The sequence below is a fragment of the Pantherophis guttatus genome, chromosome 1, assembly GCF_059756535.1.
Source record: "Pantherophis guttatus breed Tessera chromosome 1, ASM5975653v1, whole genome shotgun sequence".
Lineage (NCBI taxonomy): Eukaryota > Metazoa > Chordata > Lepidosauria > Squamata > Colubridae > Pantherophis > Pantherophis guttatus.
This window is the reverse complement of record NC_142063.1, coordinates 203,616,632-203,641,215: the sequence shown is the minus strand read 5'-3', so window position 1 is coordinate 203,641,215 and position 24,584 is coordinate 203,616,632. Positions and strand designations below refer to the sequence as shown.

General features: G+C 39.1%; 1 protein-coding gene across 1 annotated transcript in view; it reads left to right on the top strand.

Annotated features, from left to right (window-relative positions):
• FOXO1 (forkhead box O1) overlaps positions 1 to 15,405 on the top strand; it is a 48,304-nt gene extending 32,899 nt beyond the window's left edge. The window contains exons 2-3 of the mRNA XM_034432245.3: positions 9,733 to 11,085; positions 12,459 to 15,405. Coding sequence (XP_034288136.2) covers positions 9,733 to 11,076 — 1,344 coding nt within the window. The 3' untranslated portion in view covers positions 11,077 to 11,085; positions 12,459 to 15,405. The remainder of the gene's footprint in view (positions 1 to 9,732; positions 11,086 to 12,458) is intronic.
• Positions 15,406 to 24,584: the final 9,179 nt, after the last annotated feature.

Sequence of the window (24,584 nt, the reverse complement as noted above, 5' to 3'; positions counted from 1 at the left end):
TCAGCTTTCCAGCGCGCGCATGCGGGCCAGCCAGCTGGTCTTCGCGCGCATCCGAGGACCGGAAACCCAAAGACCAGTTGGCTGGTGCGCACATGCCTGTTTTTTAGCCTTTTTTTGGCCTGTTTTCAGACCATTTTCAAGCCGTTTTTCGGGCTGTTTCCAGGGCTGTTTTTTGGCTGTTTCCGGGCCATTTTCAGGCCATTTTTGGCTGTTTCCAGGCTGTTTTCAGGCAATTTATGGCCATTTTTCGGGCCGTTTTTCTGGCACTCCAGCACCCATGATGACCAGCTGGGGGCTGGAAACTAGAAGAGCAGCTGGCGACGGCGCATGTGCCCACAGAGAGAGCTCTGTGTGCCACCTCTGGTACGCGTGCTACAGGTTCACCATCACGGCTCTAGGCGGTTTACAACAATAAAAAGCAAGAAATGGAAAAAAAATAAACGAAAGAGAAGTAAAATAAAAGAACAATAAAATAAACAATGAAAAAGAAAACAATACAAATGAGAATACATTGGTTTTTCCTTTCCTCTCCCAAAAATTACCTGTGAATAATCTGTAATTTCATACTGGGAAAAATAAGGCACCTCACGTACGGGTAATGGTGCTTTATTTTACAGTTAATTTTAATTATTCATCATTAATTTAATCAATTTTCATTTGTATATGTGTGTTTTCATTCATTCATTCATATTCATGATTCACAAGGTAGATTACAAGCATGCATTTATTGGATTGGGAAAACTCCAGGATTGATTTTAATGGCCATTGGCAACTCTGGTTGACAAGATAGGAATTTTTTTTAAAAAAATTATATCCCTTTTTCTATTTAATCTTCCTTTCCAATCACACAAGACGCTTCATGACTTTATGGAAACGTCCATATAGTTTTGTTGGAGGAGCCTCACTTTGGGATATATTTTGACTTTCTAATAATCTAGTTTACAGTATTCTGGTATTCCAGGAAGGGAGCATTTTGAATTTAGGGGTTCCTATCTTTGGGGTTAAACAAAGTAGTTATTTCCCCAACTATACTGGCTTTTCATTACTTTCCAGGAAATGCATGATGATTCTACTTTTGACTTATCAAATCCATCATTTTGTCTATATTTGTCCTGGAGATTTCCCAGGAGGGAACCTATAAGGACTTTCCTGAGTCCACCTATAAAACAGATTGCAAGAGACCATCTTAATGGACAATTCTGATCTGTATTTAAAGGAGAACTGCTCATAATAGCAATAAATACAGGTAGTCCTTGATTAACAACCATTCATTTAGTGACCGTTGAAAGTTGCAATGGCACTGAAAAAAAGTGACTTATGAGTGTTTTTCACACTACCGTTGCAGCATCCCTGTGGTCACATGATCAAAGTTCAAATGCTTTGCAAGTGGCATGTACTTATGACGGTTGTAGTGTCCAGGGGTCATGACATCACCCTTGGTGACCTTCTGACAAGCAAAGTCAACGGGGAAAGCCAGATTCACTTAATAGCTATGTTATTAATATAACAACTAGTGATTCACTTAACAATTGTGGCAAGAAAAATCATAAAATGGGACATAATTTACTTAACAACTACATTGCTTAGCAACATAAATTTTGGGCTCAATTGTGGTCATACATCAAGGACTACCTGTATTTGAAAAGCATTATAAAAATGTAGTAAAATACCAGGATCCAGAGGCTGAAATACCATGAGGGCATGAATGTGAAAAATGCCCATGATTGAGGCAATACAATTCAACTGAGTTTTCCACTCAAACCAGGTAAAGAATCTGGCAGTTACACTATAGAGTTGGCCAAGGGCTCTTTCCTCACATCTTTGAGTTGGGAAGAAAGTATGTCAGAATGAAAAGGGCTGCTTCTGCTGCTTTGTTTTATTGCACCTCAGGAATAACTTCTGCCCTCTCACCCAGGGTGTAACCTTGAGCAGTGATAGCTGGATTCCCAGCTACCTTTCTCCTTCCTGCCAGCCTCACTCACTGGGTAGGAAAATAAACTACCAATAATTATTCATACGTGTTCTGGGATGGGTTTCAGGTTTGAGCTTTCATTTTTATTAGATCACCAAAGACATGGTTTCTACCTTCAACATTAGCTCTTAAAGCCCCTGATCCCACAGAGGACCAAAGCAGCATGATAAATTATACGGTCTACTCGGAGGAAACTACTTGTGTCCTGGTTTGTGTCTTTATGGTAGAGGTTAAGTCACTGCTTCTGGCCAATGCTAGTTCATGTGCCAATTGTGGCTGGAATGATTTTGTCTGACTCAGGTAGGTCTACATAGTGAACAAGCATAGGCTGTTCAGCTGTTTCCTGAGGAACCCTAGTGCCAGCAGCCAAAATCAGCACAATATTATCCAGGCTGCAACATTAGCACTTGTAGGCCTCCCACAAGCTGAGGTTTTCTTGAAGTCTCTCCCAGCCTTCTGATTGTGTCATTATTTGGGATGGTGCAACCTACCCGGTTGTCCCCTCCTAAATTCAGCAGTCCTTTAGGACAATACTTCTGAGGTTTACTTTTCTTTCTCAAAACCTTCGTCCTAGCTTTATTTTTATTTTGCTTACCAAATAAGGAAGACTGTATATAGTCCTCTATGAGATCAATATTCTCATATCCACATCTCCTAAAAGAAGAGGAATTAGGCCACTCACGGGAAGTATCCTGTTTCTCTTGTAGCCAAAGCAAAAATGTCCATGAAGATGCCGAGACCAGCAACCATATAGGAGGGGACTGTGTCACAGCTGATCTTCCTGGTCAATTGGAACCAAGCAGATTGTTGAACCCGAACATGTCCCCCAAAGCTGCTTCTCTGTGTGCTTTAGAATAGGGGTCTCCAACCTTGGCACCTTTAAGACTTGTGGACTTCAACTCCCAGAATTCCACAGTCAGCTTTGCTGTGTCTTAAAGGTGCCAAGGTTTGAGACCCCTGCTTTAGAATGTCCACAGGAGAGGTTTCGTGTCATTTTATGAGGGAAAACATTACTTTTTGGACTACAACATTTTACACCAATTTTAGCCTGGCTGTTCAGTGAGCTGGTGGTAAGAGAGGCAACCTTGTGAGGCCATGTCCACAAAACGTTATCAGTGGGTAGTCTTTCTATTACGGCAAGCAACATGAGAATGAGCTGAAAGTTGGTTAGCTTTGAAGGGGAAAGGCTATTTTGTTTTCGTGGCTTAGCATGTTATAAAACTAGTGTGCTTGATTGTATATGGTATAGTGTATTCTATCATGCTCAGAAAATATTTTGTAAAATATTTATTTGAGGTAAAATATGTTATTTGAGTGCAGTAATTGAGTTCTTTTAAGAACACTTATATGATTTGACTTTTTACTAAGTAAGATTTTGTGCTGCTTCTTGCTACCTTGAGTTTAAATTTCTTCTTTTTCAATCTATGTTTGATGTTTTTAAAAATCCATTTTACACTGTACATTTCACTTTCATTTAAAGTATGTATTCCCTAAGACCAAACCCAAAAAAACCAGAATGTAAACAATATATTGAAACATATAGAAAATTAAGAAATAAGCAGCTAAGGTTTTAATTCATTGATTCATAGACACATACACAAACACACTTTCTGAGACAATAGCTAATGAAACGGATGTTCAATTCCCCAGCAATATATTTCGTAACTGATTTCAAAAAATATTAGTGTATTAAAGACATCACCTGAAATTTTGACACAGTGAATTGTCCTCTGAAAAAAGCAGTACAACAGATCACCAATATAACTTTCTAATTTTAAATATCCTCTGAAAACTCTCTTCTATGTATCAGAATGGAAAACAGTTACCAAATCCTGAAATACTGGATAAAATCAGAACATTTTACTACCATTATATCAGTAGTGGGTTTCTACCAGTTCGCCCCGGTTCAGGCAAACCGGTAGCAATGGTGGCGCCAGGCTCCGCCCACTCACCCAGATGTCATCACGGATGCTCTCCGCATGCGCAGAAGGTTCTTGTACATGCGCAGAAGCTCCGCACACGAGCACACTCACAGTTCCAAAACGGTAGTGAAGGTAAGTGAAACCCATTACTGCATTATATGCATATCAATATATCCATGATTTTTTGGCTAAATAATTTTGATACGCCTCTAACTAAATCCATCAATATGAGAAACTTTTCAAAACTAACATTTACATAAGCTTTCCCATAGTTTGATGATGCATATAATTTTAGAAATTCTTGATAAAACAGCCATGTCTTAAAGGTGATGGGCTAATTTGATTATATAGTTATTGTAAATTATTGGATTCAAGCTTGTTTATTTTAAAATGCCTCAAAAATATTTTAAATGTTCAATGTTTTAAATGTTAAAAGATTTAACAAGTAAGTGATAATGTAATACCATTATAAAAAAACTACTACATTCATGCCTAACAGATATTCCTTACTTCTTTTTAATGGAATAGCAATGCCTTTCCCCATAGATGGTATTATTGCTAGAAATGGAGAAGATTTTCAGGTTTAACTGAAACTTTGAAATGCCAATATATTATGGATAGACAAGCTATGGTCTAGGGTCATAGACAGTTCTAAACCACCAAAAGTGTGACCTCCTGGAATCTTAGGAACTTGGTTTGCTTTTCCTGCCGGCCAACTAATCAGCACGATCAGCTGGCCGGCAGGAAATGGATCATTGGTTTCCTGCTGCTGTTAAGGCAGGAAGCCCAACAATCTGGTATCCCAACTGCTTGCTGATTACTTATTCAAAAGATTGGTGAGGATCAGACCACTGGTTTCCGGTTGCTAATAGTCATTGAAAATCAACAACCTGTATTAAGCCATAGGGACCTCACTGGTTCAGATTTATCTCTGTAGAGCTCTCTGCTTCCAAATTTCAGAGCATCTCTCCTGTACAAATATTTCAGGTAATAGGAAGCAGATGCTAGCTTTGCTGTGGATGGGCATAAGTGGGCTTCTGAATGAACAGTAGATGGAAAATTAACATATCTGATTTAGTGATCTGGGAACATAGATCAGGATACAATGTGCTTCAAGTTCCACAAACATTTGGTAGCAAATTGATAATAGCAAAACAATAAATATTACTCAAATGAACAGCAATAGCACTTAGATTTATATATCGTTTCACAGTGTTTAACAGCCCTCTCTAAGCGGTTTACAGAGTCAGCCTATAGCCTCCAACAGTCTGGATCCTCATTTTACCGACCTCAGAAGGATGGAAGGCTGAGTCAAACTTGAGCCGCTCAGGATCGAACTCCTGGAGTGAGCAGTGAGTTAGCCCTGCAGTACTGCATTCTAACCACTGCGCTACCACAGAATAATATTTGAAAAGGATGGAAATAGTGAGAAGTCTTGTCTCTCATTCCCCGATTCAGTTGCACTTTGTGACATTGGAACTATACAAGGATTACACAGAGGCATTTTCCCATTCAGGAAAATAGTTGCCTGAACATCATTTAAACTCAGCACTTTCTAGCAGATTTGACAGGCAAAGTTATAGGGTTCACAATTCCTGAAAAAAACTCTGCAGCTTGATTTGCAAAGTGGAGCCTTGAACTCAATTTAATCCTTCTCGTCCATTTCACAATCTCAATAAAGAGATTGGCATGGTTCCAATAAATCTCAATAAAAACCTGGCATGGTTTTTTTGGGGGGCGGTGGGGGCTTGCATCAAATTCTTCTATATCACATATTCAAATGTCTGGATTCAAGCAAATCATTGCTTTCTCTCTGGGATCTAGGGCAACTCGCCATGGCCAATTCGCCATGGGACAATTCAACGCTGTATTAATCATTTCATTCAGCTACTTTTATTATTGATGACCCCATTTTTGTCGAAATTATTGTGACTCTTGTATTTCTGGATTGATTTTATTATTATTGGCCACGGTTCTGTTGAAATTAATTTAACTTTTGTATTTGTTGAATTGATTGTGGCAAGTTGGCCGCGGCGAGTTGGCTGTGACAAATTGTCCCATTATGTTCTCTCTGCTTCCATATACTGTTCTACAGTGTGACCTATAAGTGTTGGGAAAGAGACAATAATTCTGTAATGCCTTCATCACAGGATTCAATGGAGATTTATTTGCAGAAAGTTTTGATTTCTGCAAATAAACAATTTTCCATTACACCAAAAGCTTAGATTTGTCTTTCTGTGTATCACAAGTAGCCAGATACATATAGCCTGGACTTGAAATGTGGGCTAAAAAATTAAATTCTCTTTTTTCTGTGCAGAGGGGCATAAGGGGAGTTTTATTACTGCAGGAATTGCCATAAGTTGAGGGAGGATACATGTTGCTAGTAGTCTTGTACTAGTAGTCCTTTCCAGTCCACTTGGTTGACTGGAAAGGACACTGGTTTGCCTAAATTATATCCTGCCTGTTGCTTGCTTTCTAAGCTGGGCAGGAGGAAAAAGGGTCACACAGATCATCTTCCAAATGTAATGTGGGGGGGATCAGGGAATAGAAATATAGATGTATGAAAGTGGCAATAGAATAATTATGCCCACATGTAGAAATATTTCCAGAGTGAAGTTTGCAAAGTTAGAGAGAAACTTGGTGAGTCCACTGAAGATTTATTGTGGATGAAGTTGCAATGAATCCTGCCAAAAAATAGAGCAATAAAATTTGACACACTGAGTTGATGCATGTACTTTGAAGTGAAACTCCTGCTTAGTGTTAGAAAAAAATGCCACCTTTCATTTTCAGTGTCGCTCAAGTTCTTTCTCGGCATAAGGGGCAGACTCCAAATTCAGTCATTGCACTTGCTGTCCCAGTTGCCAAGTTCCAGTGTTTAAAATTGTACCATTATCAAGTCATGTCTGTGTTTGGCAAAGATTTGTAGACACAACATCAATAACTATGCTAAATATTTTTGCAATACTTATTTCTCTTCCACACTTTTTTCCAAGTAGTAAATCATACTGTAGTTTCTTTAATCTCCCCCGGCTTGTGAAAAACAGGAATTTATGTAACAGGCACTCTGCTGCAAACTTTTTCCTGTTTGGAACTTCTGTTGTTGTTGGCAAAATTTGGAGATGGCTTAGCTACTCCAAAAGTGACCTTGCATGTCCTTTGTATAAGAATACTAGATTGTAACTTTTTGATGACTAAGGAAGCCTCTGCAGTTTCTGCAAAAGACTAGATGATTCTTTTGTGGATGGAGTGAATAATTTGCACAGATAGATCTGCACACAGAATTACATTTTCAGTATAAACATATATTAAGCTTTGGTAAGGTGGGATATATGATGGCCACAAAGCATCTCTCGTATCAGATTCTTTTTGGATGTATTAATGGATTTTAGTCGTAACAATCCAGAGTGTTGTGTTTTTTGTAAAGTATTCCAGCCTCATGTTCTTCTCACACTAAATTATCTAAAATTGCTTCAAAAGTTCTTAGCTGCCTATGTTGCCATGGAAAAGATGTAGCACTATTATTCTATCTGACCCTCTTGAAGTTATTTTCAGTAGGAATACTGTATACTGGAGTAGGAAGTAGGAATATACTTTTGCTCAGTAGAGGAGCAAAACTTGATGTTTCGAATTAAAAAGTGATAATCTCTGGATTTGACATTGAATGTGTGAATGAAGCAAGTTCACAGAAGCCTTGGCTAGAAACATCATACAAGATAAAACAGACATGTAGAACAGTGGTATATTTCTCTCATTCAATTATGAAATGGAGGAAGGGTCATGCTTCTCACCCGAAAAAGTACATGCAAAGGAGGAATGTAAAAGTTGACACCATACATCCTCCATTTCTCACTAGCTGCTTTAAACATTTTACCTGTCTGTCTAACTGCATTATCAAAAGTAAACCAGACAAGGAAGGTGAAGTGCAAGAAAGTGGGAAAAGAGGTCAAGTTTCTGCTCCCTTGACACAAAGCCACAAAAGCCCCCCCCCATACAAAACACCCACACCAATTTGGCCTTTAACCTATATCCGTGATGGCGAATTTATGGCTCGTGTGCCAGAGGTGGCATGCAGCACCCTCTCTGATGGCACGCGATCTGTCGCCCCAGTTCAGCTCTGCTGCGCATGCACACGCTCCTCCCACCAGCCAGCTGGTTTTCGGGTCTCTGCTGTGCATGCATGGGGGGGCATGTGTGGGGGGGCGTGTGCACATGCGTGGGGGCATGTGCGTGTGTGGGGAGTGCGTGCATGCATGGGGCGGGGCGCATTTAGGGGGCCACATGTGCATGCATGGGGGTGGGGCACATGCACGGGGGCTGGGCATGCATTGCATTTGGGGGGTTCAGGCATGTGCGCACTTTGGGCACTCGGTCCAGAAAAGGTTAGCCATTACTGACCTATATCTTATGCACACACACACACAGACACACACACAAAAACTTGCATCTTGCAAAAAGGGGGATTCATAGCAAATTATGAAATTGATAACCATATTCCCCTAATATTTCTAATGGGCTTGCCATACTTGTTCAAATGAAATCTGAATACTTTTATTCTGGTACATACACATACATACTTTTTAAACAAAAAGGTAAAAACTGACACAAGCTAATATAAAGTAAAAAAAAAAAGATAAAAAAGCAAAAAATGCAAGAAACCTGTAATCTTAATTATCAGGTGGTCCTTGAGTTATGACCATGGTGGAGCCTGCCCATTACGCTCATAAGACATAACTCTTGTATTTTATGACAGTTTTTCAAGAGGTTGTTAAGTAACTACCAGTTTTTGGCAAAAGCTTTGTAAATGCAGCTGGGTGCGTTATCCACCTGTTTCCATGCTGGATAAACCCATTGTCCATCATTCTCTGGAAACTTTAACAAGTTTGTTCGGCCAGTGTGAAAGCTATCTGTGCCTTTGCTGCCAACCCACCTGATTCCAGTCCCTTCTAAGACTTCTACTAACAGAAAGACATGCCCAGAAGTGCTGGGACAAGGTTTGTGTACTTTCCACGGTCCTGAGCCCATTCCCTGTTTCTCAAAGGCCAGAAGATGAATGGCTTAGTGGGAATGGACTGTTGGTTTTCCGCTCCCTTAGCAGAGGTAAAATAGCTCCTCTGTTCAGACCAATTAGCTGGTCAATTGGCAAGTGAAGAAATTGTAGTGGGTTTAACCCTTTTGAAGCCAGGTGCCATCTGCACTGTTCTGTGTCCTTTGATTCCTTTAGGCAGCCTCTCCTCCTCCTCCTTTCTCTGCATTTGCATTAGTCTAGTCTGCTTCCTGAGAAGTTTGTCTTTGAGCTGACGGGATGGAATTATTGATGAATCCAGACTTTCCAGTTCCTCTTTGGGAAAAAAAAACAACAACACTAACTTAGCAGGTCCTGAATTTTTTTCTCCAGCTATGCTCCCGTGAGGAGGGCTTTTTACGTAGCAATCTGGCTGAAAGTCTAGTGTCCAGACATTTGATAATCTATGGTGTTAATTTTCAGATGGAGCAGGTGTGGCTTCCTGCATGTGTGTAGTGCTTAACGACAACTACTGAGAATCCTGTTGATTCTAACAATGAAGAGTGTTGTTATTTGGTGTGGCAACCATGGTGATTTGTGATCTTGATTCACCCTCCTTGCATCCTCTCAGTATGATAGGTTTTGTTGCTGATAGAAATACAATTTAAAAGTGACTGTGCATGTGGAGGTGGAGATACTATTTTATATTGATATTGTTATATTTCTCATTTGAGGGACTTGATGGATTTGTGGGGGGATTTTTTGGGTGGGGGGAATCCAGGGTTTATTACCTTGGCAGAGGAATTCAATCTCTTTCTTACATTTTCCTTTTTTAGAACTCAATCCGTCACAACCTCTCTTTGCACAGCAAGTTCATTAGAGTACAGAATGAAGGAACGGGAAAAAGCTCTTGGTGGATGCTTAATCCAGAAGGAGGCAAAAGTGGCAAGGCACCCAGGAGAAGGGCTGCTTCCATGGACAACAGCAGCAAGTTTGCAAAAAGTAGAGGGAGAGCTGCAAAGAAAAAATCAGCTCTTCAGGCAGGTCAAGATGGAAATGGCGACAGTCCAGGAGCACAGTTCTCGAAATGGCCAGCAAGCCCCAGCAACCATAGCAACGATGACTTTGATAATAACTGGAGTACTTTTCGACCTCGAGCCAGTTCGAATGCAAGTACCATTAGTGGAAGACTTTCCCCAATTCTGCCAGAACAAGATGACCTTGGGGAAGGGGACGTGCATTCCATGGTCTATCCTCCATCAGCAACCAAAATGGCCTCAACTCTGCCGAGCCTTTCTGAAATGAGTAGTTCCGAAAATATGGAAAACCTACTGGATAATCTCAATCTTTTGTCTCCGAATACATCATTGACTGGGTCTACCCAATCGCCACCTACTACCATGATGCAACAATCTACTGGTTATTCATATACATCGTCCAATACAAATATAGGTTCAACCAATGCAGACTACAGGAAGTACAATTATGCTCAGCCTAGCATAAATTCTTTGTCCCAGATGCCAATGCCAACAATTCAGGACAATAAATCGAGCTATGGGACCATTAACCAATATAACTGTCCAGGACTCCTTAAGGAGTTGCTTACTTCTGATTCACCACCACATAATGACGTCTTGGCCTCGGTAGATACTCATGTTTCCCAGCCTAGTAGCCGAGTGCTGGGACAAAATATATTAATGGTCTCTAACTCTGCAATATCACCATATGGCAACCAGCAGCCCCACAACAAAATCATTGCCCCCAGTGCTCACTCGCACCAAGGACACGTCCAACCCACAGCCGTAATAAACAGCCATACTTTGTCTCTCACCCTTAGCACTCTGTCTCATGCTTCAAATGTGACTCATTCAACCTCAGCAAAAACCTCAGTCCAGGGGCTCATGAGCCACCCGATGCAAGTGAATAGCATAAGTCCCTTCACCACGGTGAACAGCTGCAATGGGTATGGAAGAGTGGGAATTGTTTCTTTCCATCAGGAGAAGCTGCCTAGTGACTTAGATGACATGTTCATTGAACGATTGGACTGCGATATGGAATCAATAATCCGTAATGATCTGATGGATGGGGAAACGTTAGATTTTAACTTTGACAGTGTGTTACCTAACCAAAGTTTGCCACACGGTGTTAAAACGACAACACACAGCTGGGTGTCAGGATAAGACTGGAAGGTTAGTTCTCTTTTTGTTATTTTATGACTATGTTGCAATACATTCATTATTTTAAAGCAATAATATAAGGGCAAAATTGAGCTTGGGGTAGTCTCTTCCATTAGAATGAAAAGCTGCATATAAATTCTCTTATTTTCATGAAGTTATCATGTACAGAACTGTTCCAAGCATGTTAAAGGAACTTCTGCCCTAGAAGGAAATTAGACAAAGGGAAAAAGTACAGTAGATATTACACGTAAAATGTCATTAGCAAATGCCATTATATAAATTTGGTTATATGATCAAAACACGTATTCTAGATCAGAAAATTTATAAACACATACTTTGCCTTGTTGATGAAGGATGATTTATAAATACATAGAGATAATCCTTGACTTACAATCTTTCGTTTACTGACCATTCAAAGTTACAACAATTACAAAAAGTGACTTGGGACTTTTTCACACTTACAACCGGTGCAATATCTCCATGTTCACGTGATCAAAATTGGGATGCTTGGCAACTGACTCATATTTATAACGATTGCAGTGTCCCGGGATCATGTGATCACTTTTTGTGACCTTCTGACGAGCAAAGTCAATGGGGAAGTTAGATTCACTTTACAATTCTGTTACTAATTTAACAATTGCAGTGATTTACATAACAAGGGTGACAAGAAAGGTTGAAAGATGGGGCAAACAACTGTCTCCCTTAGTAACAGAAATTTTGGGCTCAATTGTGGTCATAAGTCAAGGACTACCTGTATTTCAAAAATCATTATAGAAACTATAAAAGTAATAAAATGTTATGATAAAGGTTTAGTAGTGTAGAATAAATTTAGGTGCAATTTGGCCAATAAATAATCAGTGGAAAGGGCAACAAAAAAATGGAAGAGAAAGGAATACTTATTTTACTATTAATCTAGGCATTTTAAATGACTTCATTTTGAAATTACCATCATGCTTTTCATTCTCAGTTAATGGTTTTGGTAGGACATTCTTGCATATTTGCTTTTGTTTTGTTATATGACGAAAGGATGGGGTGGAATTACATTTTGTAAGTATCTAGATGATGAATCGCACTATGTGATCTTAGGCAAAGTGTCACAGAAGGGCAGCTCATCAAAAGGCAACAACAGACATCAAAGAGCAAGCTACCATGTGAAGTCAAATATAGCTTTATCTTTTACTTATTTTGCATAAAACCACAGGAAAGTCAACACCACCAGTTTTTAAGGCATGGGTACCTCAATATCCTCCCCGACAGACCTATGTCAAAGTAGCATAGTTTGCCAGATCCTGATGAAAAAGTCATTCATAAATGCATTTTTATATAGGGATCTGATCAATCAAGAATGCCTTTTATCATTGTATGTTTTCTTTCTATTATCCTAGGCTACAGTTTAAAGTGCTTCAAACATCTCTTGACTACAAGAACTGCATATGCATAAAGAAGTCCAAAGATGTTCTTCATCTTCTTTGCAATTTCTTGTATATTTTTTTTCTCTTGTCAGTCTTGGCTGCAGATCTGTCTGTCTGTCTCTCTCTTTTTTTTTGTACAAAATGTTTGCTGCCAGATCCTTGCAGGTTATTCGCTGCTGTAAGTAAGGAATGTGCCATTGGAAGTGTCTTTATTTGGAAGTGCCAAACTCACTACTATTTCATAGAAAAGCAGAAGATACTTGACTTTATGCTGCAGCTTTCCCCAAATAGATGGCTTCCAGATGTATTAAATTTCAAATCCCATAATCCCTGCTAACATGGCAGAAGTGTGGGCAAAGTGGTGTATAGAATAAGCTGCAGAAGTAAACTTCATTTCTGTAAGAACATAATACATTTAATTAAAATCATGGAACATGGTAAACAGTTTGATTAATTTTCTTTTGGTATGTTAAAGTTGCTGTAAATTTTATATGCGACAAACCATTGAATAATACCCAACCAAAGTTTTGGTATTCAGATTTCTACATTAGAGAGTATATTGAGAAGCTTTGTTTGCATATGGAGTAGAATTATTGTAGAGCTCATTTCCAGATTGATTAATTTTATTAATAAAACATAACATTTGTAATACATCTATAACTATTTTCTTACATTTGCTGTTTTACAAGCTTCTTAAAAATATGCAGAATCCAATACTTTAAAAACATTCAGCATATTTTATACACAGTATTTTAACAATATAAGAGGAGAGAATTTTTATTAGCACTCTGTAAGATTTATTTTTACATATAAAATTTCTGGTTTTTATCTGGCATGAAGATGATCTGTATTCTTAGTACTATGTTGACTGTCCAAAAGTCTTAAATGTTGTTAAATACTTTGTACATACAGATCATATTTGTATTTATTTTATGAAGTTTTATAAAGATTGTTAGGCAATTGTGTTAATATTTTCGTTAATAATCCATTTTAATTTACCTTTTTTAATTGCATGGTCCCTCATTTCTTTTTTATTACTGCCTCCTATTTTGATTTGAAGAGATCATACAGCTAGAAACCGGTTTACGCTAATTATGATGTAATAATGTGTTTTGTAGAAATAAATCTTGGTCATAATAATGTAATAGTTTTGCTGGGGTTTACCGACCATTGGCTTCAACATCTTACAATGATCAAGAAAAGTTCCAATAATTTACTCTTAAATTGATAAGAGCAGGCTTGCAATATATAAATAAATATAAATATCATTGAAATTGTGAGCTATATGTTATGTCTCTTTGATATAATAGCTGTGTTGTGCATCTTTCTTTTATATGATATTGAACCTCCTCCCTCCAAAATCCAAGCAAAGAAAATATTTATTCAAAAAAGTCTTTAAATCCTAGCAAATTGAATTTTCAATTCTCTGAAGTAGATTTCAGGGGCACCTGAGGAAAAGGCAGGGAGACTGGCCCCTCAAAATTGCCAAATCATTTTGTTTCAATGTTTTGGAGAATGAGGTTATTAGGAATAGCCATGGATGATTTAGTGGACATTAGGTGAGATACAGCCCCTGAGGGACATTTAAGCTTCAACCCTCCTCCAATGATTTAATATATCATGTGGTTCAACTGCACGTCTCATGGAAGACACATACAAGGTATTCTTTGAAGACCTTATTTTCATATAATACCACATGGTGTACAGCTGCAGGCATATATGTTAACTACCACCAGAATACTCCTAAGAGGAGAATGTCTCCATAAGCATATTATAACCTAAGAATATTGTAATAATGCTGGCAAAGAATCCTGGGAAAGACTGTTAAATATTTTCATGTCTCTGTGTATGTTTCAATTCAGTATGAATATTAGTTGAATATTGCTTGCCCAGATAAGGAACACCTCTGCTCATTTTAAACAACTGACAATTAGCGTTACCTGGACCCAATGCTCAGTAATGCTATTATAGGGCAGGAGGACAAGGAAATTAAAAATGTAATGGAGTGTGGTGTTATAAAAATCAATGTGAAGATTGATCATCTTTGATCATGTTTTTGCATATATCTTTATATTCTGTAATTTTAAATAATAGCAAATGATGGCTTTGTGAATTGTGTCAGTTGCTTTTCCAAGCAGCCAGGCTATTCTCTGTCTCAGTCTGTAAAAGAAATATGTAATAGAACTGTTCCAATTTAATGTATTGTTTTCTAATTATGTATTAATAACTGCATTAATGAGATCTCTGCTTTGATAAACTGACAAGTTCTATGAAATGATAAGCTAATGTTACAATGTTGAATGGTGACAACTCAACAGAGCATCTGTTAAAAAAAGAGATGATTATTAATATGGACCAGTTCCTTAAAAGTCTTACAGTGCAATTCTGCACATGCTTGCTGTGATATAATCCTGACCATTCAGTGGGTCTGACATCCTAGCAAGCATGTCTCAGGATTGCAATCTTAAATTTGCACTTGTTCCAATGAATTAGACTTTTAAACAATGTTAAGATCATGAGATGAAAAGTTCAGGCTTATTAATTTATAATTAATATTTCAAGAAAATGATTTTGTGTTTTATATGGTCTGAAATTAATGATGTGGTTTAAGATAACAGAGAAATGTAACTGCATTATAACTAGATCTTTTAAGAAAAGAATCATCCTCCATTTTGGTTTCCCTTGTATCCCCCTCACCAACATGTTGACATCCAAATATTTCAGATCATTTTTGCGATTTGTAAAAAGAAGGCAATTTAATTGCTGAACACCTTTTGGATATTTGTGGAAAAGTGCCTGATGTTTTTCCAAACAGAAAATAATCCTTTGTATAAACCCGTACATGTATATGCATTACTTTAATGATCTTGTCCTTCATATGGCTATCTGTATACTGATAAAGGATTCTGTTTATTTGTTATTGTTTGTACTCATTCAGAAATGCAAAGGTATTTAAGATCTTTCTAATCTGTCTTTACAGTAATATCATGAGAAGGGGCTTTTTAAAACAATTTCTTGGGCATTTTTTATTGGAAAGATAATATATTTTATAAATAAATAAATAAATACCATTTTCCTTTTTAATATATGGGGACCTGAGATTGAAGGGGTATGATTTGCTTCAGGAAGTCATTGCCTGAGACCCTATTTGCACCCAAATCCCCTGGCTCTGATTCCCAATTCTGCATTCACTCAGTTATTTGTATTCCTTATCTGCTAATTTTCTCAACACACACTTGTTTCAGGCTATAACATTTACCATCCACAACCAAAAGTCAGCAATAAAATGAGGCCGCTGTAGATTTTATTTTTACTGCTGTACCAACTTCTACAGCTGGAATCTTGGTCTATGTTAATTTGGTGTCCTTATTCCCAAAAGTGTCACTGCTGTAGTTGCACTTGGAAAAAAAGAGAAATTTGAGATGCCTAAATAGAGGTAGCAAGTTGTTCCCATGAACATTGAGTTAAGTTGACTTAAAGTCTGTTGATTTCTCCTCTGGAATATTCCGCGGCAGAACAGACTTCCTTTTTCTAAATTATCCTTCCCATGGCATTTAAACCAGGAAATTGGGTTTAGTGCCACTATAAAGCAAGATATACTTAAACTGAGATTTCAGAAACCATTCTCCTTTGCAGTTAAAGGGAAAAAATGGTTATATGCTAATGAGTTTTTTAAAAACCACTGAGAAAAGACACTAACAGTAATTAGTGGAATGGGAAAGTACTACTTATTACTAATGAAAACACCTCATCTCCCAAAGCCAATGGCTAACATAGGACTTCTTTTAAAACTTCTGTATATATGTCCCTGCAGTAGTCATATCATAATAGCAAATCACCATGAAAAATAACCAGACACTCTTTTTGGCAGCTCATTTACCTCCCTTTCTGTTGGGGTGCATCCTTTCATTGTCACAGGAGATAACACAAGAGTATGGTTTAGCCCAGGGGTCGGCAATCTTAGAGCCACAAAGGTCCTAATTGGAAGCCCCCCATTCAATTCTGGAGCTGACTGGAAGTCCAGTTCCCCCACCATAGAGACGACTCCTAGCACGGTGTCCTTTTTCCTCTGCCAACTGGAAGTCCGGTTCCCCCACCATAGAGCCGCCTCCTAGCACGGCGTCCTTTTTCCTCTATCTGTCCTAACCGAAAGCCCTATTAATTGTGGAGCTGACCAGTGACGGAGCTGCAGCAGAGGGATGAAAGAGCAACATGCGGCTCCAGAGCCGTGGGTTGCTGACCCCTGGTTTAGCCAGTATAATGTAGTACTTGCAATAGTATTTTATATTGCTGCCTCTGCTGTTGAGGAAAGTTGTGAGGACTTCGACATAGCTTCCACATGCAGTCTTAAGAAGAGAGAGCTCTGCTAATAGAATTTGAGGATTACATGGACTATTTCTATTCTGGTTCCCAAGAAGCATAGCTATAACTGAAGAAAGAGATTCAAACTTAACACTTGTTTTTGTTTGAATTCATATTTAAATGTAAACATTTTATAACAAGGTATAAAACAAGCCTAAAACTGACCCAACAAAAATGGTAAGTTCAATAAAAAGGTGTCTCTTCAAAGAATTTTTCCACAATAAATAAAACATCACTTGGTATGCCTGAAAATGCAGAATGAAACACAAAATTATGCTTCCATTATCTACTATAATGGAGTAACAGTTTCAGTTTTGTCACAATATACCATATCTTCTCATAAAACCACCTACTTCTGGGGCATTAATCTGTCCCATTCTTTGACATTTTACTTAGGAATTTTTCCAGTTTTTATTATCAACTATCTTCAGCTTTAGCTATCTATTTAAAGCCTTTGAAGCATATGTGGCCCTAAGGATGCTTCCAATATCTAACACCAAATTGTAATTTTTATATAAATAAAATATTAAATACATGTGAATCAATGTGATGTAATTTTAATTTAACTTAGTTCTGGCCCCATTCACTTTGCTTTGGTACCAGGTATTCTGTGGAGTGTGGCTCCAACAGACTAGTTAAAATCACAAGCCTTATCTCCTCACCAGAGTTAGATGTCTAATTGGGCGGAATTCAAAAACTCATGTTAAAGAAAATATAACAGATATGACTTTGTGCCTGCTGTTTTGCAACCCAGAAATGTTTATCATGATTAATGGGAGATTCCATATTATAGAGTTGGGTTTCTCAATCTTTGCTACTTGGAGAGTTCCCCAACCAACATAGCATTGCTGAGAATTCTGGGAATTGATGGCTATTCAATCTGAAAGTTGTCAAGAAAATTGAGAATCACTGATTCATAGGAAGATATAATTAGTATTTATGACACCTTTCTAATAAGTATACTACAGGCTACAAAAACAGTACAATATATACAACAAGCATTGACTATAACATGGTGATATTGTCTACTTACTCATCTGGTGGCCTGGGTTACTGAGAATATTTTATTACATATTTAATACATATGTATTTAACACAGTTATTTTATATGTATAATTGTACATGTACATTTTAGGAAAAAGAAACACATTCAGTCAGGAGTTTAATGATTTCATCAAAAGTAAAGGCATATGGCCAGCTATTAATTAATTTGATTGCTTAATTCAAGTCAGTGTGCAACGTGAACCTCCAGTCCATTGCATTCCAGGTCAGAGAATTGCTCTAGCAACAGAAGCTATCAACAGCAGTATTCTCTCCCACCAGCAGTAGATCTTCTAGGAGTGGGAAGTGGATACAAATCTAGCTCCAGAGAGCTCAGGCCTTTTCATACACAAGCAATCATTTTAGCACATAAAAAAGCAATGGCAAAAAATGGCACACCACAAAGTAATCAGAAACCGACTTAATTGGGATTGAAATAAAAATGGAGTTAGTGAGATGGAGAAGTTCCAGTGTCCTATAGTAGTTAAGAAGTTGATATAGGACTTGTGTCCATCTGGGCCACTGGATCAACTTTGGTCCTGTTACACTGTTTGTCTCAGCTCAGCCTGCATCTCACAATGTTATTGAGCAAATAAAATGAAGGAAGATTAACCAGTGGAACAGCTTGCCATCAGAAGTTATAGGTGCTTTATCACTGGAAGTTTTTAAGAAAAGACCGAACAGCCACCTGTCCGAAATGGTATAGGGTCTCCTGCATGAGCAGGGGATTGGACTAGAATATCTCTAAAGTCCTTTGTTTGTTTGTTTGTTTGTTTGTTTGTTTGTTTGTTTGTTTGTTTGTTCAATTTATATGCCGCCCTTCTCCAGAGACTCAGGGCGGCTTACAATGCACTTATAGCAATAGCCTTCATTCTTTTGTATATACCTGCTTATTAGGGCTTTTGGCCCTCCATAAGTGGTGTTTCTACAAAGTCAGCTTATTGCCCCCACAATCCGGGTCCTCAATTTACCTACCTCGGAAGGATGGAAGGCTGAGTCAACCTTGAGCCTGGTGAGATTTGAACTCGCACTAATTGCAGACAGCTGACAGCTAAGTGCTAGGTAACAGCACTTAGTCCGCTGCACCACCAAGGCACCACCTTCCAGCTCCATTCTGATTGAACTGAAAAATCTAAGAAATATCAGAAAACTGACTGGAGGGAGCCCCTAGTAGGGGATCCAAAAAATAAGTGCCCAGCTGCAATCCTTCCAAAAGAAGTGGTGAAGGTGAGCATCAGCCAATCTATACAAAAGGGTTTTTGTGGATTTTAAAATAATATATACGACTGGTCTCTGATTTTGAAAAAGATCTCAAGAAAAAAGCCATAGCACAAAATGAAATATTTGACAGAAGGAATTAATATAAATATGTTCCCAATTTCCTGATTTTAGATTTTAAAAGTACATTTTATTTAGTTCAGTTGACCAGTCATGGTTTGTATGATAATAATACACATCCAGATATATATCCTTGCAGTAGATTTTTGCTGAAATTCACATTCCTCCCTGATGCTTTGCCCTAAAGTTAGTTTTTGGACACCTTTGGAGGTGAGAAGCAGCCCATGAGGGAGATCTAGCAGGAAGCTGCTGAGACTTCTTGGTTGAGTTTGGAGCACTTTCTACCTGTTTAAAACAAAAGTGGCCTGTTGAAACACCTAGAAAGTAAAAATGTTCTTAATTACTGTTTAAAATATACTTTTTGGAGTGGAGCTTAAGGAACCAGAAGAAAGGCAGATGGAAAGATAGAATGGAGACAGAAGGCTGGAGGGAAAAAAAAGGACTTCCAGTTGGCAAGCATGCCACACATATGGTTCTACTCTTCTGCTGCCTGGTACTATCTTTTCTGCCCAAACAATTTCATTAAATGGTGTATGCTTGCATAAGTTGCAGCTCTGAAGAAGTAAATGGCAACTCACAAAAGCTTATGCCTTTTAATAAAATAGGTTAGTTGGAAAAGATGCACCAGATTCCTGATTTTTTGGGGAAGATGAGAATGGCTAGCATAGCTGACACTTGGAAATAGACACTCCCTAACAAAGCACATCTGCTCTAAGGAAGGTTAAAGGGAAAAAAGGTATGTTTTTTTTTTTTTAAATTTGATTTATATGCCGCCCTTCTCCGGAGACTCAGGGCAGCTTACAGTGCGTTAAGCAATAGCCTTCATACTTTTGTATCTTTATACAAAGTCAGTTTATTGCCCCCACTAACTGGGTCCTCAATTTACCTACCTTAGAAAGGATGGAAGGCTGAGTCAACCTTGAGCCTGGCGGGATTCGATCTTACTTTAATTGCAGACAGCTGGTCTTAAATTACAGAGCTCTGTCTGTTGAGTTATCCAGGCTTCAGTGTTGAAGGCATTGGGCTCTGGATACAGTTGCCTATTTGAAGTGCACATACAACATCATTTAATTCTTGCTTCTCCAACTTTACAGCATATACCCGTGTTGGCGAACCTATGGCACGCGTGCATGAAGTGGAGATGCACGCGGAGCCATGTCGCCTGGCAAGCGTTGCGTTGCCCATTCCTCTTCCAGGTTTCTGGCACACATGCGCACGCGATGATCAACTGGCCTTTGTGCGTGCGGCAGTGCCGGAAAACCGGAAGAGCTGGTTTTCCATTTTCCGGTATATGAGCACCAGCCAGCTGATTGGCGTGTGCACATGCATAGCAGTAACCAGAAGACTTGCTTGATGGTGCGCATGCGTGCACCAGAAACCAGAAGTACCTTATCCGGTGTGCACATGCCCCCTGGGCAGCTCCTGGTCACGGCTGGTGCGAAGTGCTCCCTTTTCAGCACTTGGTGCCCCGCCCGCATGCACATGCTCTCTTTATGTCACAGAGTGATATACCATCACTGGCATATACAATCACATGCACTGTTCTGTATAATTTACTTGATAAAGTGTTTCAGGGCATTTTACTCCCTGCTTCCACAAGGAGAACAGATTCATAGTTTGGGGTTACTCCTTGACCCCTAGGTGTGGTTAGGCTCATGTTTGCATAGTTATGGGGTGAATACTGTGACTTAGCCCTGACTATCTCAGAGACCAGATCTATCACTCAAGCCTACTTGATTTTTTTTTTTTAGTAGGAGAGGTAGCTCTTTGGAAGATGTCCCTGCTACCTGAAGTTCAGCTCATGACTATATAGCAGAGGATCTTCTCCTAAACGGACCATCCAAACATGGACTATGTTCCCCAAGGAGATGTATCTGATCCTGACTATCTCATCTCCACAGTATTTGGAGATATGGTGACAAGCTTTCAAAAAAAAGAATCGAAGAATTTTCTGAATTTATTTTCCATTTAATGATACTCATGGCAATTTTGCTTTTTGTTGTATTGACTTTTTAATTTGTGTTTTGCCATGAGTGCTGTATAAAAGGACAAACATGATATAAATTATATGCATAGATACGTGCATGTTGAGCGAAAAGAAAACCATCATTCAGTATGATTTACATCTTATGAATACTTTTAGACACAGCAGAACATGAGCTGCTACTACAGTACAACCAATCACAAGCAATGCCCCGGGGGCAGTATCTAAATGAGAAGATTTGCTTTGGCAAGGAGCTAGGGATTTATATACGTAAATAGACAGCAGCAACTTATTTTAAAAACTAGATCTGCAGATTATGGAAATTGATTCCACTTATTTGGCTTCATACTGCCTTTGGCATTGCTTTATACGGGCTTGCCTTGCTTGGAATACCTCCTACTTCTCATCATTCCCAAAATGATGAGGACTACAACAGTTAGGATTTATTTAGTCATGAAAACTTTTCTCTCAACCGCCTGCATCAAAAGGATGGACAAAATTATCTATTCCTCCATATGCCTATTAATATGAGAAATAATTAGAGCTAGCTGGAAGGAGAAGGAACGGGGGTGAAATCCAGCAGGTTCTGACAGGTTCTGGAGAACCGGTAGCGGAAATTTTGAGTAGTTCAGAGAACCAGAAAATGCCACCTCTGACTGGCCTCAGAGTGGGGAGGGAATGGGGATTTTGCAGTATCCTTCCCCTGGAGTGGGTTGGGAATGCAGATTTTGCAATATCCTTCCCCAGGAGTGGGGAGGGAATGTGGATTTTGCAGTATCCTTCTCCCAGGAGTGGGGAGGAAATGGGGATTTTGCAGTATCCTTCCCCTGACATGCCCACCAAGCCACACCACATCCATCAAGCCACGCCCACAGAACTGGTAGTAAAAGAATTTGGATTTCACCACTGAGAAGAAATATTGGCAAAAGGAAGAGCAAAGGTATTTGCAGAATAAAACAGTTAAGATGGTGGCCATGACTGCATGATCCAAGTCCTGCTGTGGCCCCTTTTCAGGTGCTTCTTGTCTATAACCCGTGTAAATGGGGGCAGGGCTTTAATCACCTGATTGAAGGACTCCATCTTGAGCTGTTTGCGCTTTTCTCACAGATGCCCCTGAGTTGAAAGAGAAAGAAGAATTGAAAGGCAAAATCAAAAATAGGGTAAACAGGAAAAAGAAGCAGCAACCCACAACAGTGACTACAGAATAAGGCCTCAGCAGAGAACCAACATTAATTTAACTAGGTTTCCCTCAGATTGAACCCTTATGTGCTTGTTCATTTAGTCTTATTTCAGAAATGTGCTGAGAATATCCTATATTTTATGAAGTATACTCAGTTAATCTGTCATGTTAAAATTGCTTTAACCATTGTCATAATAAACATTCAGCATTCTTCCAAATAAGAGACAGGAGGAAAACTCAGGGGTTAAGAGAAATTACATTTCATAAAAATGATTGAACAATAAATTAAATTATTGGACTTATATGCCGCCCTTTCTCCACAAGGACTCAGGGCGGCTCACAGCAATAAGCAACAACAAATCCAGATTAAAATTCAAACAATAAAAGAAACTAAAATTCCCATTAAAACCCCATTCAGTCCAGGCTGGCCTGGCAAAACAACCATGTTTTAAGGTCACGGCGGAAAGAGCGAAGGTCGGGGGTCACCCAGAGCTCCAAGGGGAATTGATTCCAGAGGGTAGGTGTGCCTACAGAGAAGGCTCACTCTCTAGGGGCCGTCAGCCGGCATTGCTTGGCCGATGGGACCCCAAGTAGGCCCTCTCTGTGTGAGCGCACCGGGCGATGGGGAGCTGTTGCTGGCCGCAGATGATCCTCCAAATACCCCGGGCCTAAGCCATGTAGGGCTTTATAGGTAATCACCAACACCTTGAACCTCAAGAATAATATATAAACTTCAATAATAGAATATAAAACCAATTAAATAAAAACCAAAAAATGATTTTGTTGTTGTTGTTAGTTGTGAAGTCCTGTCATCACGACCCCATGGACAAAGTTCCTCCAGGCCTTCCTGTCCTCTACCATCCTCTGGATTCCATTTAAGCTCATGCCTACTGCTTCAGTGACTTCATCCAGCCACCTCATTCTCTGTCATTCCCTTCTTCTTTTGCCCTCAATCCTTCCCAGCATTAGGCTCTTCTCCAGTGAGTCCTTCATTCTCATTAGGTGGTCAAAGTATCTTCAGGATCTGGCCTTCTAAAGAGCAGTCAGGGTTGACCGGTTTGATCGCCTTGCAGTCCAAGGGACTCGCAGGAGTCTTCTCCAGTACCATAGTTCAAAGGCCTCAATTCTTTGGCGCTCAGCCTTCCTTATGGTCCAACTTTCCCAGCCATATATTGCAACTGGGAAAACCATAGCCTTGACTATACACACTTTTGTTGGCAGGGTGAGGTCTCTGCTTTTTAGTATGCTGTCTAGATTTGCCATAGCTTTCCTCTCCAGGAGCAAGCGTCTTTTAATTTCTTGGCTGCAGTCCCCATCTGTGGTGATCTTGGAGCCCAGGAAAATAAAATCTGTCATTACCTTCATTTCTTTCCCGTCTATTTGCTGAGAATTGATAGAGCCGGATGCCGTGATCTTAGTTTTCTTAATGTTGAGTTTCAAACCAACTTTTGCACTCTCCTCCTTCACCTGCATCAAGAGGCTCTTTAGTTCCTCTTCGCTTTCTGCCATTAGAGTGGTATCATCTGCATATCTGAGTTTGTTGATATTTCTCCCGGCAATCTTAATTACAACTTGTGATTCATCTAGCCCCACCTTTCTCATGATGTGTTCTGCATATAAGTTAAACAGGCAGGGCAACAGTATACAGCCTTGCTGGACTCCTTTCCCAATTTTGAACCAATCAGTGGTTCCATTCCCAGTTCTCACTGTTGCTTCTTGACCCGCATATAGGTTTCTCAAGAGACAAATAAGATGGTCTGGTACTCCCATCTCTTTGAGAGCTTGCCACAATTTGTTATGATCCACACAATCAAAGGCTTTAGCATAGTCAATGAAACAAAAGATGTTTTTCTGGAACTCCCTAGCTTTTTCCATGATCCAGCATATGTTGGCAATTTGATCTCTAGTTCCTCTGCCTCTTCAAAATCATCCCTGTACTTCTGGTAGTTCTCGGTCCACATACTGCTGGAGCCTAGCTTGTAGGATTTTGAGCAAAGAATGATACAGACCAAAAAAAACCTTCAGTGATTCTTTAATCATTTTTCCATGTCTTATTAATTAGCAGCTTGAGTAATTAGAGACTCAGCCAAGGAGGACAGATCCAATTTTCCCTTGTTTCCAGAACGGTTTGTAGTCAGTAATAAGACTGTGCAATTATTTATAATGTTAGATTTGTAAGCCTCATCTGACAAAT